Source organism: Phycodurus eques, chromosome 20 (assembly GCF_024500275.1).
Source record: "Phycodurus eques isolate BA_2022a chromosome 20, UOR_Pequ_1.1, whole genome shotgun sequence".
Classification (NCBI taxonomy): Eukaryota; Metazoa; Chordata; class Actinopteri; order Syngnathiformes; family Syngnathidae; genus Phycodurus; species Phycodurus eques.
Genome location: NC_084544.1, coordinates 15,903,638 through 15,916,712, shown reverse-complemented (window position 1 = coordinate 15,916,712; position 13,075 = coordinate 15,903,638). Strand labels below are relative to the sequence as shown.

Sequence of the window (13,075 nt, the reverse complement as noted above, 5' to 3'; positions counted from 1 at the left end):
GGTCTGCATTGTTGCGCACTTGCCAGTGTGAAGTAGCCACATTCATGAACAAGGATGGAAGGAGCTCCAAAGATAATAACACTTGGATTCAATGATTATTTTGTTGATGAAGACTTTTTTTTTTTTTTTTTTAAACCTGTCCTGTTCACCTGCATGTCTTTGCAGAATGGGGGATCTGTATGCCTTTTGTGCTCGAACAGTTTTGCTGGGATTTTAAAAATACTCTCTTTGCATGGGGGCAGACACGCGGTGAGGCCATGCAATAACTAACCAAGAGAACAAGATGAGAGAGGACAGAAAAGGGCAGGACAGGACAGGATGTGGTAAATGAGCAAGGCAGTGCGACTGACGAGCGGTGCGGTTAGATTCTTTTTATCGTCTGAACACCTGTAAGAACCTGTGAGTTGATATGTTAATATAACCTGTGTTGTAATTGGTGGTCCCAGCAAAAGCAGTGAAAGCCTATAGCGGGTCTATTGAACTTATTAGTGAATGAACACCATATCACATGCATGTTAGTGAACTGGTCAACATTGTCCCAGATTATCGCACTACTCGTCACTTTAAACATCATACATTCCTTGAAGTCTCGGCGCCATTTGCACAATGGTCATTGCACCGGACTATTGCTATATTAGTCATTCAAACTGCCCTAAGTGCTCAAGGACTCTGCATCTTTTTGCACAATTGTCAAAAAACAAATAAAATTGGACCGGCATTACCAGATAACTAGCAACCCTTTATTGTTCAGTCACTGTTTTTCTCAATGTCTTTATATCTCAAAAGTGTTCTCTGTCAATTGACTGTCTGTTGTCGTACTAGAGCGGCTCCAACGACCGAAGACCAATTCCTTGTGTGTTTTATTGACATACTTGGCAAATAAAGATGATTCTGATTCTGAGTTGCTGAGCCAGCACATTGAAGAAGGGTGGGATCGGCCCTAGGGCTCTGAGATCGACAGACTGAGGTCAAATAGTGGAGCACAGAGTCCAAAGCAAACATGGTAAAGGAGCATTTAGCTATTATGCTGCACACAAATGGAATAAATTGCCAACAGAAGTGACGTCAGCACCATGTGTGAATGTTTTTAAGTTCAGGTTAAAATATCTTTTTTCTCATGCTTTTTAGAGTATTCAGACCTCCTTAAATTGTTCACAGTTATATTGCAGCCATTTGCTAAAATCTTTGAAGTTATTTTTATTTTCTTCAATGTAAACACAGCACCCCATATTGACAGAATAAAACGGAATTGTTTAAATTTTTTCAGACTTATTAAAAAAGAAAAACTGAAATATCACAGAGCCATAAGTATTGAGAGCCTTTGCTGTGATATTCATATTTAACTCGTGTGCTGTCCATTTCTTCTGATTATCCGTGAGATGGATCTACACCTTCATTGGAGTCCAGCTGTGTTTGATTATACTGATTGGACTTGATTAGGAAAGCCACACACCTGTTATATATGACCTTACAGCCTACAGTGCATGTCAGAGCAAATAGGAATCATGAGGTCAAAGGAACTACCTGAAGAGCTTAGAGACAGAATTGTGGCACGGCCCAGATCTGGCGAAGGTTAAAAAAACATTCTGCTGGACTTTAGGTTCCAAAGAGCACACTGGCCCCCATAATCCTTAAATGGAAGACGTTTGGGACGACCAGAACCCTTCCAAGAGCTGGCCGTCCGGCGAAACCGAGCAATCGGGGGAGAAGAGCCTTGGTGAGAGAGGTAAAGAAGAACCCAAAGATCACTGTGGCTGAGCTCCAAAAATGCAGTCGGGAAATGGGAGAAAGTTCTAGAAAGTCAACCATCACTGCAGCCCTCCATAAATTGGGGCTTTATGGCAGAGTGGCCCGACAGAAGCCTCTCCTCAGTGCAAGACACATGAAAACCCGCATGGAGTTTGCTAAAAAAAAAAAAAAAAAAAAAAAAAAAACACCTGAAGGACTCCAGGATGGTGGGAAATAAGATACTCTGGTCTGGTGAGACCAATATAGAACTTTTGGGCCTTAATCCTAAGCAGTATGTGTGGAGAACATCAGGCACTGATCATCACCTGTCCAATACAGTCCCAACAGTGAAGCATGGTGGTGGCAGCATCATGCTGTGGGGGTGTTTTTCAGCTACAGGGACAGGACGACTGGTCGCAATCGAGGGAAAGATGAATGCGGCCAAGTACAGGGATATCCTCGATGAAAACTACAAACTTAGTGAGGATAAAATCGATCAATCCCTTGTCTCCAATTATCTCTGCGAGGTGAGCTCTTTTCAATATCAGGTAACTGGGTAATAAATCAATGTTGATTAATGACATCATTACAACTTATGAGCTGGAATTTTTGTTACTAAATGAAACGTGGTTAACAGAAAGTAGCTGTAATACCATTTGAAAGGAGGCAACACCAGCACCTCTCCCTGAGCCGTCACCTTATCGTGGTGGAGTGGTTTGTGTGTCCCAATGATCCTAGGAGCTAAGTTGTCTGGGGCTTCACTCCCCTGGTAGGGTCAAGCAGGTCCGAGGTGAGGGACCAGACAAAGCACGGCTCCCAAAATCCCTATGAAGAATACATTAAATGGATCTAGGTTTCCCTTGCCCAGACGCGGGTCACCGGGGCCCTCCTCTGGAGCCAGGCCTGGAGGTGGGGCTCGAAGACGAGCGCCTGGTGGCCGGCCGGGCACAGCTCGAAAGGGTAACATGGGTCCCCCTTCCCATGTGCTCACCACCTGTGGGAGGAGCCATAGGGGTTGGGTGCAGTGTGAGCTGGGTGGCTGAAGGCGGGCACCTTGGCGATCCGATCTCCGGCTACAGAAACTGGCTCTTGGGACGTGGAATGTCACCTCTCTGGTCGGGCAGTAGCCCGAGTTGGTTTGTGAGGTTGAGAAGTTCAGACTAGATATAGTCAGGCTCGCCTCCACACACGGCTTGGGCTCTGGTACCAGTCCTCTTGAGAGGGGTTGGACTCTTTTCCACTCTGGAGTTGCCCATGGCGAGAGGCACCGAGCAGGTGTGGGTATACTTATTGACCCCCGGCTCAGCGCCTGTACATTGGGGTTCACCCCGGTGGCCGAGAGGGTCGCTTCCCTCCGCCTTCGGGTGGGGGGATGGGTCCTGACTGTTATTTGTGCCCCGTCTCAGGAGGGGGAAGCGGTGCACCATCGACACTGTGCATAGTGGGGGTGGGGCGCTGCTGACCTCAACTCGGGACGTTGTGAGTCAGTGTTTTTTTTTTAATTTAAAACAAAACAAAAAACGCTTCATAAAAACAACTTATAAGTCGTTAAAAATAAGATCTTCGTTGCATACAAGCTCTGTCGGGAGCGGCTATATTTACGCCGTGCGTAAACGATTATCGTAACAGGCCTTGTAACAAGAAGTTGCTGTTTCCCCTTTGTTTTATTGCAAAGCAATACAAGTACATCAGGAATTTTTTTTTACCATAATAATTTTTATGTGATTCCCTTACAAGAAACAACATGAAAATGAACCTGCATTGTCCACAATGCAGGTATTTATTTCACAGTCAGACTGAATGAATTTTTTATTAAAAAGGTACTGAATCGATTTCCAGCCATTGAATCATTTGGGATCATATTGTTCTAAATGAACCAATATCGTCCTTGAATCATATCGCCAACCACGAATTGTGATACGAATCAAATCGTTGTTAAAATGAATCGTTGCACCCCTAATTTCAAATATGAATGTATGTTAAAAAAACAGGACTTGCCTTGTGGAAGTAAATGTACCCTTGTGTGAGTTCATCTGAGCCTTCTCCAGAGAAGATCACCACACTGTCAGTCTTCTCACGGATATAGTTAGAAACCAAGTACATTCCTAGAATGAAGAAAATGGTAGGGTAGGGTTGGGTGGGGGTTTGGAAGAAGAAAGTCACAATCTTAGTTACTTAAAAAAGTTGCTTTATTTGTGTTGATCGATTCATAACGTACTCACCACATGCACGTGTGAGATATTGGTTCAGTAACAAGATTATTTTTTAAGTCCATCAACTGCATTAAAACCAGTTTGCGCAGAAGAATGAGAATACTATATCAAAAAAAGTACGTGAACCCTTTGGAATTACTCTACCTTGATTTTTGCATAAATTGGTCATATACTGTGATTTGATCTTCATATAAGTCACAATAAAAGATTAAAATGATGTTTAAATGAATACCTCACAAACAATTTTGTTTTTTCCTGTTTTTATTGGAAACATCTTGTAAATATGGTGGTGTGAATAACTGTTTGCGCCCTTCCTGATTTCTTATTTTTTGGCGTGTTTGTCACACTTAAATGTTTCCCATAATCAAACAAATTTAAATATTAGTCAAAGACAACACAAGTAAATACAAAAATCAGCTTTTAAGGGAGAAAAAAATCCAACACTACATGGGCCTGTGTGAAATTTGATTGCTTCATAGACCGAATAACTGGTTGGGCCACCCTTAGCAGCACCAACTGCAATTATGCGCTTGCGGTAACTGTCTCTTACAGGCCTGTGGAGGAATTTTGGCCGACTCATCTTTGCAGAATTGTTGTAACTCAGCCACATTGGCGGGTTTTCGAGCATTAACTGTCTTTTAAGATCATGCTACAGCATCTCAATAGGATAGGTCAGAATTTCCTCGAAGCCGCCCGGAAGTCTTTCTCCATGGCCTCACCGAACTCCTCCCATGCCCGAGTTTTTGCTTCAGTGACCACCAAAGATGCATTCCGCTTGGCCACCCAGTACCCATCAGCTGCCTCAGGAGTCCCACAGGCCAAAAAGGCCTGATAGGACTCCTTCTTCAGCTTGACGGCATCCCTCACAGTTGGTGTCCACCAACGGCTTCGGGGATTGCCACCACGACAGGCACCGACCACCTTACGGCCACAGCTCCGGTCGGCCGCCTGAGCAATGGAGGCGCGGAACATGGTCCACTTGGACTTGATCTCCCCCGCCTCACTCGGAACATGAGCAAAGTTCTGTCAGAGGTGGGAGTTGAAACTCCTTCTGACAGGGGATTCCGCCAGACGTTCCCAGCAGACCCTCACAATACGTTTGGGCCTACCATGTCTGACCGGCATCTTCCCCCACCATCGGAGCCAACTCACCACAAGGTGGTGATCAGTTGACAGCTCCGCCCCTCTCTTCACCTGAGTGCCCAAGACATGCGGCCGCAAGGCCGATGACGCGACCACAAAGTCGATCATCGAACTGCGACCTAAGGTGCCAAGTGCACGTGTGGACACCCTTATGCTTGAACATGGTGTTCGTTATGGACAAGCCGTGATGAGCACAGAAGTCCAATAACAGAACACCACTCGGGTTCTGAGTTCTCCGGGGGGGGGGGCGTTCCTCCCAATCACGCTCTTCCAGGTCTCGCTGTCATTGCCCAAGTGAACATTGAAGTCCACCAGCAGAACAATGGAGTCCCCAGCGGGAGCGCTCTCCAGCACTGTGGCTCGCTGGAGTCCCAAAGCTTTAGAAATGGCTTTATAACCCTTTCCACACTAATAGATCTTAATTACTTTCTTTCTCATTTGTTCCTGAATTTCTGTGGATCCCGGAATGATGTCTAGCTTTTTAGTATCTTTTGGTCTGCTTCATTTTGACAGGCAAGTCTTATTGAAGTGATTGAGAACACATGTGGCAGTATCAGGCTTGGGTGTGGCGAGAGAAACTGAATTAAGGTATGACAAAACCACAGTTTTGGTTTTAGGGGGAACCACCACTTTTTCACACAGGCCCATGTAGGTGTTAATTTCTTTCCTCAATAATAAAAACCTTAATTTAAAAACTGCATTTTGTGTTTACTTTTGTCATCCATCCATCCATTTTCTTCTGCTTATCCGAGGTCGGGTCACGGGGGCAGTAGCTTCAGCAGGTAAGCCCAGACTTCCCTCTCCACAGCAACTTAATCCAGCTCTTCCGAGGGGATCCCGAGGCGTTCCAAGGCAAGCCGAGAAACATAGTCTCTCGTGCGTATCCGGGGTTGTACCCTGGGTCTCCTCCCGGTTGGAAGTGCGCGGAAAACCTCACCAGGGAGGCGTCCAGGAGGCATCCTAAACAGACGCCTGAGCTACCTCATCTGGACCATAAAAGTTATGAACAGAATCGGTGACAAAGGGCAGCCTTGACGGGGTCCAACACTCACCGGAAACGAGTCCGACTTACTGCCGGCAATGCGTACCAAACTTTGACACCGGTCGTACAGGGACCAAACAGCCCGTTCCATACTCCCAAAGCACCCCCCACAGGACTTCATGAGGGACAAACAGGACTTCATGAGAGAAAACATGTGGACTGGTTGGACAAACTCCCATGCACCCTTGAGGACCCTGCCGAGGGTGAAGAGCTGGTCCACTGTTCCATGGCTAGGACGAAAACCACACTGCTCCTCCTAAATCTGAGATTCAAATTCCCGACAGAAGCTTTTTCACCACATCGATGACCTCAAACCCAGAGATAGAAGAGCCCGGCTCAGAGACCCCAGACTCTGCTTCCTTATGGGAAGGCGTGTCGGTGGAATTGAGGAGGTCTTCAAAGCATTCTCCCCACTGACTCACAACGTCCCGAGTCGAGGTCACCAGCGCCCAATATACACAGTGTTGATGGTGCACTGTTTCCCCCTGCCCAGACGCCGGATGGTGGACCAGAATTTCCTCGAAGCCGTCCGGAAGTCGTTCTCTATAGCCTCACTGAACTCCTCCCATGCCCGAGTTTTTGCTTCAGTGACCACCAAAGCTGCATTCCGGATCAGACCGGCATCTTCCCCCACCATCGGAGCCAACTCACTACCAGGTGGTGATCAGTTGACAGCTCCGCCCCTCTCTTCACCCGAGTGTCCAAAGACATGCAGCCGCAAGTCCGATGACACGACCACAAACTCGATCATCGATCGGCGACCTAGGGTGTCCTGGGCCGAAGTGCACGTGTGGACACCCTTAGGCTTGAACATGGTGTTCGTTATGGACAATCCATGGTGAGCATAGAAGTCTAATAACAGAACACCACTCGGGTTCTGATCGTGGGGGCCGCTCCTCCCAATCACGCCCTTCCAGGTCTCACTGTCATTGCCCACGTGAGCATTGAAGTCCCCCAGCAGAACGATGGAGTCCTCAGCGGGAGCGCTCTATGGCACCCCCTCTAAGGACTCCAAAATGGGTGGGTACTATGAACTGCTGTTTGGTGTTAGGCACAAATAACAGTCAGGACTCGTCCCCCCACCCGAAGGTAGAGGGAAGCTACCCTCTCGTCCACCGGGGTGAACCCCAATGTACAGGCGCCAAGCCAGGGGGGCAATAAGGATACCCACACCTGCTCGGCGCCTCTCGCCCTGGCCAACTCCAGAGTGGAAAAGAGTCCAACCCCTCTCAAGAGGACTGGTACCAGAGCCCAAGCCGTGTGTGGAGTATTTAGTCTGAACTTCTCAACCTCACACCCCAGCTTGGGCTCCTTCCCTGCCAGAGAGGTGACATTCCACATCCCTAGAGCCAGCTTCTGTAGCCAGGGATCAGATCGCCAAGGTCTCCACCTTCGGCCAGCTCACACTGCATCCGACCCCTAGGGCCCCTCCCACAGACGGTGAGCTCATGGGAAGGGGGACCCACGTTACCCTTTCGGGCTGTGCCCGGCCGGGCCCCATGGGTGCAGGCCCGGCCACCAGGCGCTCACCTTCGCGCCCCACCTCCAGGCCTGGCTCCAGAGGGGGGCCCCCGGTGACCCGCGTTCGGGCAAGGGAAACCTAGATCCATTTAATGTATTCTTTATCGGGGTTTTGGGAGCCGTGCTTTGTCTGGTCCCTCACCCCGGACTAACGGGGTCGCAGGGGAAGGGATAACGAATCGTGGAATGTCCTCACGGTGATTACATAAGATAAGTAAGGTAAACGGAACTGTTTGGTGGATGACAGGGGAGATGATGCCCATCCAGGGCAGTGATTTTTTGCGGTGACTGGAGCAGTTCGAGAGGGAGTTGGAGCTGACCTGCCAATCCCTCATGAATGAAATTATCATCTGCGCCGGAGTCAATGAGGGCAATTGCAGGTGTGTTGTGAATGGGACCAAGAATACATGCGGGAACGAGAGCTTGGGGAGGTGATGGTTTGGCTCTCCACGGTGCTCTTGGGCCGTGAAAAGTGTGCTGGTGCCCATTTTTAAGAGCAAGGGTGATGTGCAGATCTGTGGTAACTATAGAGGAATAAAGTTCATGAGCCACACAATTAAGTTATGGGTAGGCTTTATACGAACAAAATTTTTGGGGCCGATCACCGATGAGGAAGTTTTAAAAAACCATAACCGATCACAAGATGGAGCAATGTGTCTATTTACGTGACTTGTCCATTTATTGTATATACTTGTGTACTGTATCACTTTTTCACTTATTGTACATACTTGTGTACTGTATACTGAGTACTGTATCTTCAAAATTATTCTCTAGCATTTTAAACAAAAGTTAAACATTGATGACCTCTCGGAGCATTCAAGGATTGGCCACTGACATAAGTTTGGGTCAAATCAACATTACAACATGACAGAAATAATGGGTGCTAACATACTGTAATTAAATTACAAATACTGTTAATGACATGCTTACTCTAACTTTCTCACTGTCCCGGTTTTATGGACGGGTGTTGTCCAGAGTTTGTGTCCATTTGACACTTTTCTTTGTTTTTGTTTTTTTCCCCCCCACGCTGCGTTAGTTGAACGCGGCATGCTCGTCCTTGTGTACATTCTTCAGGTGCCCGATCAAATTTGTTGTGTTGAAGCATTTAGAAAACATTCCCCACGACGTACTTCAGTTGTGCACAGATTGCAAAATAACTTAACGCGTTTTTTGTCTGAGACACCGCAAAATAGTCCCACACCAACGATGTGTTTTATTCACAGACAAGATTGAAAAAACTTTATTGGCCGTCAGATAGTTACAGTACTGCGCCACAAGACACGTGACAAGGCTAATGATAAACTAGCTTTTGCTTTCATACGCGACGAAGACGCGGAATTAAATGTCTTGTGTGGAGCCGATCGATGGCGTCAATTGATCGGATCGGCGAATGATGACATGAAAGCCGATCAGCATAAAATGCTCATTATTGGCCGATACCGATCACACCGATCAGAGTGGCGTAAAGTCTAGTTATGGGAAAGAGAAGTGGAGACTGGACTCAGGGCAGATGTATTTGCAAGCAACAGTATGGCTTCATGCCGAGAAAGAATAACACTGATGCATTATTTGCATTGAGGATGTTTATGGAAAAGTACATAGAAGGTCTGAAGGAGCTACATTGTGTCTTTGTAGATCTAGAGAAAGCCGATCACAGAGTACCCAGAGAGGAGCTGTGGTACTGCATGCAGAAGTCTGGAGTGGCAGAGAAGTATGTTAGAACAATACAGGACATGTACGAGGGCAGCAGAACAGCGGTGAGGTGTGCTGTAGGTATGACAGAGGAATTTAAGGTGGCGGTGGGACTGCATCAGGGATCAGCCCTGAGCCCCTTCCTGTTTGCAGTGGTGATGGATAGGCTGACAGATGAGGCTAGACTGCAATCCCCGTGGACCATGATGTTCGCAGATGACATTGAGATCTGTAGTGAAGGGACCAGGTGGAGGAACAGTTACAAAGGTGGAGGCATGCACTAGAAAGGAGAGGGGTGGAGGGGGGAAGAATGAGGTTACAGGGAGAAGAGATAGCGAGGATGGAGGACTTTGAATACTTGGTGTCAACAGTCCAGAGCAATGGTGAGTTTGGTAAGGAAATAAAGAAGCGGGTCCAAGCAGTTTGGAACGGGTGGAGGAAGGTGTCAGGTGTGTTATTTGACAGAAGAGTCTCTGCTAGGATGAAGGGCAAAGTTTAGGATGGCCCAACCTGTTATTAGGTTTAGGGGCAATTACCTTTTCACAAAGGGCCAGGTAACTTTTTTCCTTAATAAATGAAATTACCATTCTAAAACAGCATTTGAAGTTCACTTGGGTTATATTTGTCTGATATTTACATTTGTTTGATGAGCTTAAACAAAGTGGTGAAACTATGCAAAAATATAAGAATTTGAGAAGGGGGGCAATAATTTTTCACAGCACTACATGTTGATTGGGGTGAGGTGAATAATGCTGGAATCAGAAGACCAGCCAGAAATTGCCCTGTCGTGTGAAAATCCGAATGACAAATGTAAGGGAGCACCCTCAAAGTACACATCTGAAACGTGTTAATAATCTGAAAGCTATTGAGACCCCAGTACCCAAGAAAATAGTTGGTAACAAACTGCATACTTGTGGAAATCTTGCCTGCCTCAAGTTTGCCTGTCAACATCGAAATGACTAAGAGAAGGTTCGGGCGAAAGTGCTGTTGTCAGCTCAAATTAAACTTGAGCTATTTGGCATCAACTGGGCCCGCCTTGTTTGGAGGATGAACAAAATATTGTATGCCCAAAGAAACCTTCTACAACAGTTAAGTACTGCGAAGGAAACATTGTGTTTTGAGCCTGCTTTTGGGAAAAGGGTACAAGACGACTTCACCGCAATGAGTTGGCTGATGAAATGATGAATATCGTGACATAAATCGTTACCGCAAAGGGATTCGATTTATACTATGATATGAATTTTAGGCCATAATGCCCAGCCCTACTATACACTACAAGTAGAACCATATAGCAGTATTTGGAAACTATATTTCAACTTAGCTAGCCTCTTACTAAGCCTCTATCTGAAAATCCCTGTAAAGTGAATTAAGAAATTAGTTTCAAACACATAATACATGTTTGAAGATACTGTAACTGCTGAAAACATGCAAAGCGAGAACTATGTAGAACTGAATTGTAGAATTTTAAATGAAACTGTTTTTCACCCCTTCCGTCTTTCGGATTTCTTGGGACGGGGCTAGAATGGCGCCTACTGACACACTTTGAAGTTATCAAATCAGTCCCCAGTTCCTCACTATATAAGAGCTTGAGTGCTTTTGTTTGCATCAGCGGCTATACGGCGTAATCTGCTACATGCGAAACGTCATCTGACCAAATGCGGAAAACAGGTTCGCTCTCTCTGTATGCTGCGTTACCAATAATAACCAAGGTTTGATGGCATTATGGTTTGAAGTCTTACACTAAACCGTGTTTGATGAGTGCCCTATAAACAATACTTTTCTATTTTCTAAGTTCAGTGACATGAAGCCAACAAAATAAGAGTTTGCAGGGTACACATACTGTACATTGTACAGAGATGAGGCCGATATATGTGGGGAAACTCGCCAGTCGAAAGGGCTGACACATTTCCTCAATCACTCTTCAGTTTTCACTCACCAACAGAAGCACGTATGGTGGTGATGTCATAAGTCTCAAGGCTTACAATGACTTTCTCCACAGCCTGAATGCCTTCTTCTGCGGTGAAGTTCACCTCATGGTGTTCACTGCCAATGTAAGCTGCAACCTTGGACACAGAATAATCAGAGTTTTGTCCGAAAGATGCTGTATACATAAACTAGCATGACGAAGGAAAAAAGAAAACAATTTTTACAATTTGTATTCCTCTAAAATCCATAAATTAATAACGCTTACCTTACGGGCAGCTAAGATGTCCGGGCTGTCCTCTGACCCAATTGAAAATGTTTGAACAGGATATTTCAGTCCGCCTTCTTTTCCTAGTTTCATCAATGTAGCAGCAACCAAACTGGAATCCAGACCCCCTGAACAATAGAAAGTTAAGTAAATATTAACGCTCAAAAACAATTATCTCTGACTTGTCCAGATTGCTTTACCACATGTATTGACTAAAAAAAAAACATATCTCAGATATACTGTACATCTTCTGCATTGATTCACATATAGACATGCAAGCAGATGTGTGCAGTAAGGCTCATGTTCTGTGTATGTATGTATGTATGTATATATACATGTATGTATATATGTATATATACATACATACATATATACATACATATATATATACACATACATCCATCCATCCATTTTTCTGAGCTGCTTCTCCTCACTTGGGTCGCGGGCGTGCTGGAGCTTATCCCAGCTGTCATCGGGCAGGAGGCGGGGTACACCCTGAACTGGATGCCAGCCAATCGCAGGGCACATACAAACAAACAACCATTTGCACTCACAGTCACACCTACGGGCAATTTTAGAGTCTCCAATTCATGTATGTTTTTTGGGATGTGGGAGGAAACCGGAGTGCCCGGAGAAAAGCCACGCAGGCACGGGGAGAACATGCAAACTCCACACAGGCGGGGCCGGGGATTGAACCCCGGTCCTCAGAACTGTGAGGCAGACGCTCTAACCAGTCGGCCACTGTGCCGCCCACATACATACATACATACATACATACATATATATACACATACATATATATATATATACATACATATATTACATACATATACATAAATATATACATACACACACACATATGCACGCAAAAATGTGTGTACTTTGGTTTGCATCAATTTCTCTTCTCAATATAACAAATCACGTATAGTAAAAGAAAAAATAATAATAACCGCAAACTACCTGAGAGAAGACAACCAATCCTCCTGTTGGACATGAGACGTTTCCGAACTGCATTCTCAAACAGGGCTCTGATGTTGTCCTTCACAATGTCTTCATCAAAACCTAAGAAATTTAAATGATGATATTTCAAACTTTTCTTGTATAAAGTAAGACAAACACAGCAATGAAGACCGGTTCCTACTTGTTGGCAGTCTCCCCACAGTGTCGTAGATGGCATGAGTGGGCTCTTTTGTGCATTCATGAAATTGCTCCAACAGAATGGACTTCACTTTGCCATTGGGCTTCAAATCAAAGACTTCAAAATGTCCCGGCAGAAAGGGGATGATTTTGGCAGGAGTTCCCACAGAATGGATAACATCCAAAAGACCTGTAAGAAAATTAACAACTTTGCTAATGGAAACAAACACACAATATCCTCCTCTTAACTGCAAACTTTGGTGAAACCCGGCATATCCGAGGTTCAGGATTTGCAGATTTTTTGGAAACCTATCTTGTGTTATTTGATAAGAAGAAGAAGAAGAAAAAAACTAACCTAATTGTTTATCTGTTCAGGTCAAAGCCCTGTCTAAAGTAACATTATTACTT

At 45.4% G+C, this 13,075-nt stretch overlaps 1 protein-coding gene across 3 annotated transcripts in view; it reads right to left on the bottom strand.

Moving 5' to 3' along the window:
• asns (asparagine synthetase) overlaps window positions 1-13,075 on the bottom strand; it is a 61,291-nt gene that overhangs the window by 12,585 nt on the left and 35,631 nt on the right. For all 3 annotated transcript variants that reach the window (XR_009767276.1, XR_009767277.1, XM_061664868.1), the window contains exons 4-8: window positions 12,672-12,857; window positions 12,491-12,592; window positions 11,531-11,658; window positions 11,276-11,402; window positions 3,727-3,833 (exon numbers count right to left, since the gene is read on the bottom strand). Coding sequence is in view for 1 of the 3 variants with exons in the window: in XM_061664868.1 (XP_061520852.1) it covers window positions 3,727-3,833; window positions 11,276-11,402; window positions 11,531-11,658; window positions 12,491-12,592; window positions 12,672-12,857 (650 nt within the window). In the remaining 2 variants the exon portion in view is untranslated. The remainder of the gene's footprint in view (window positions 1-3,726; window positions 3,834-11,275; window positions 11,403-11,530; window positions 11,659-12,490; window positions 12,593-12,671; window positions 12,858-13,075) is intronic.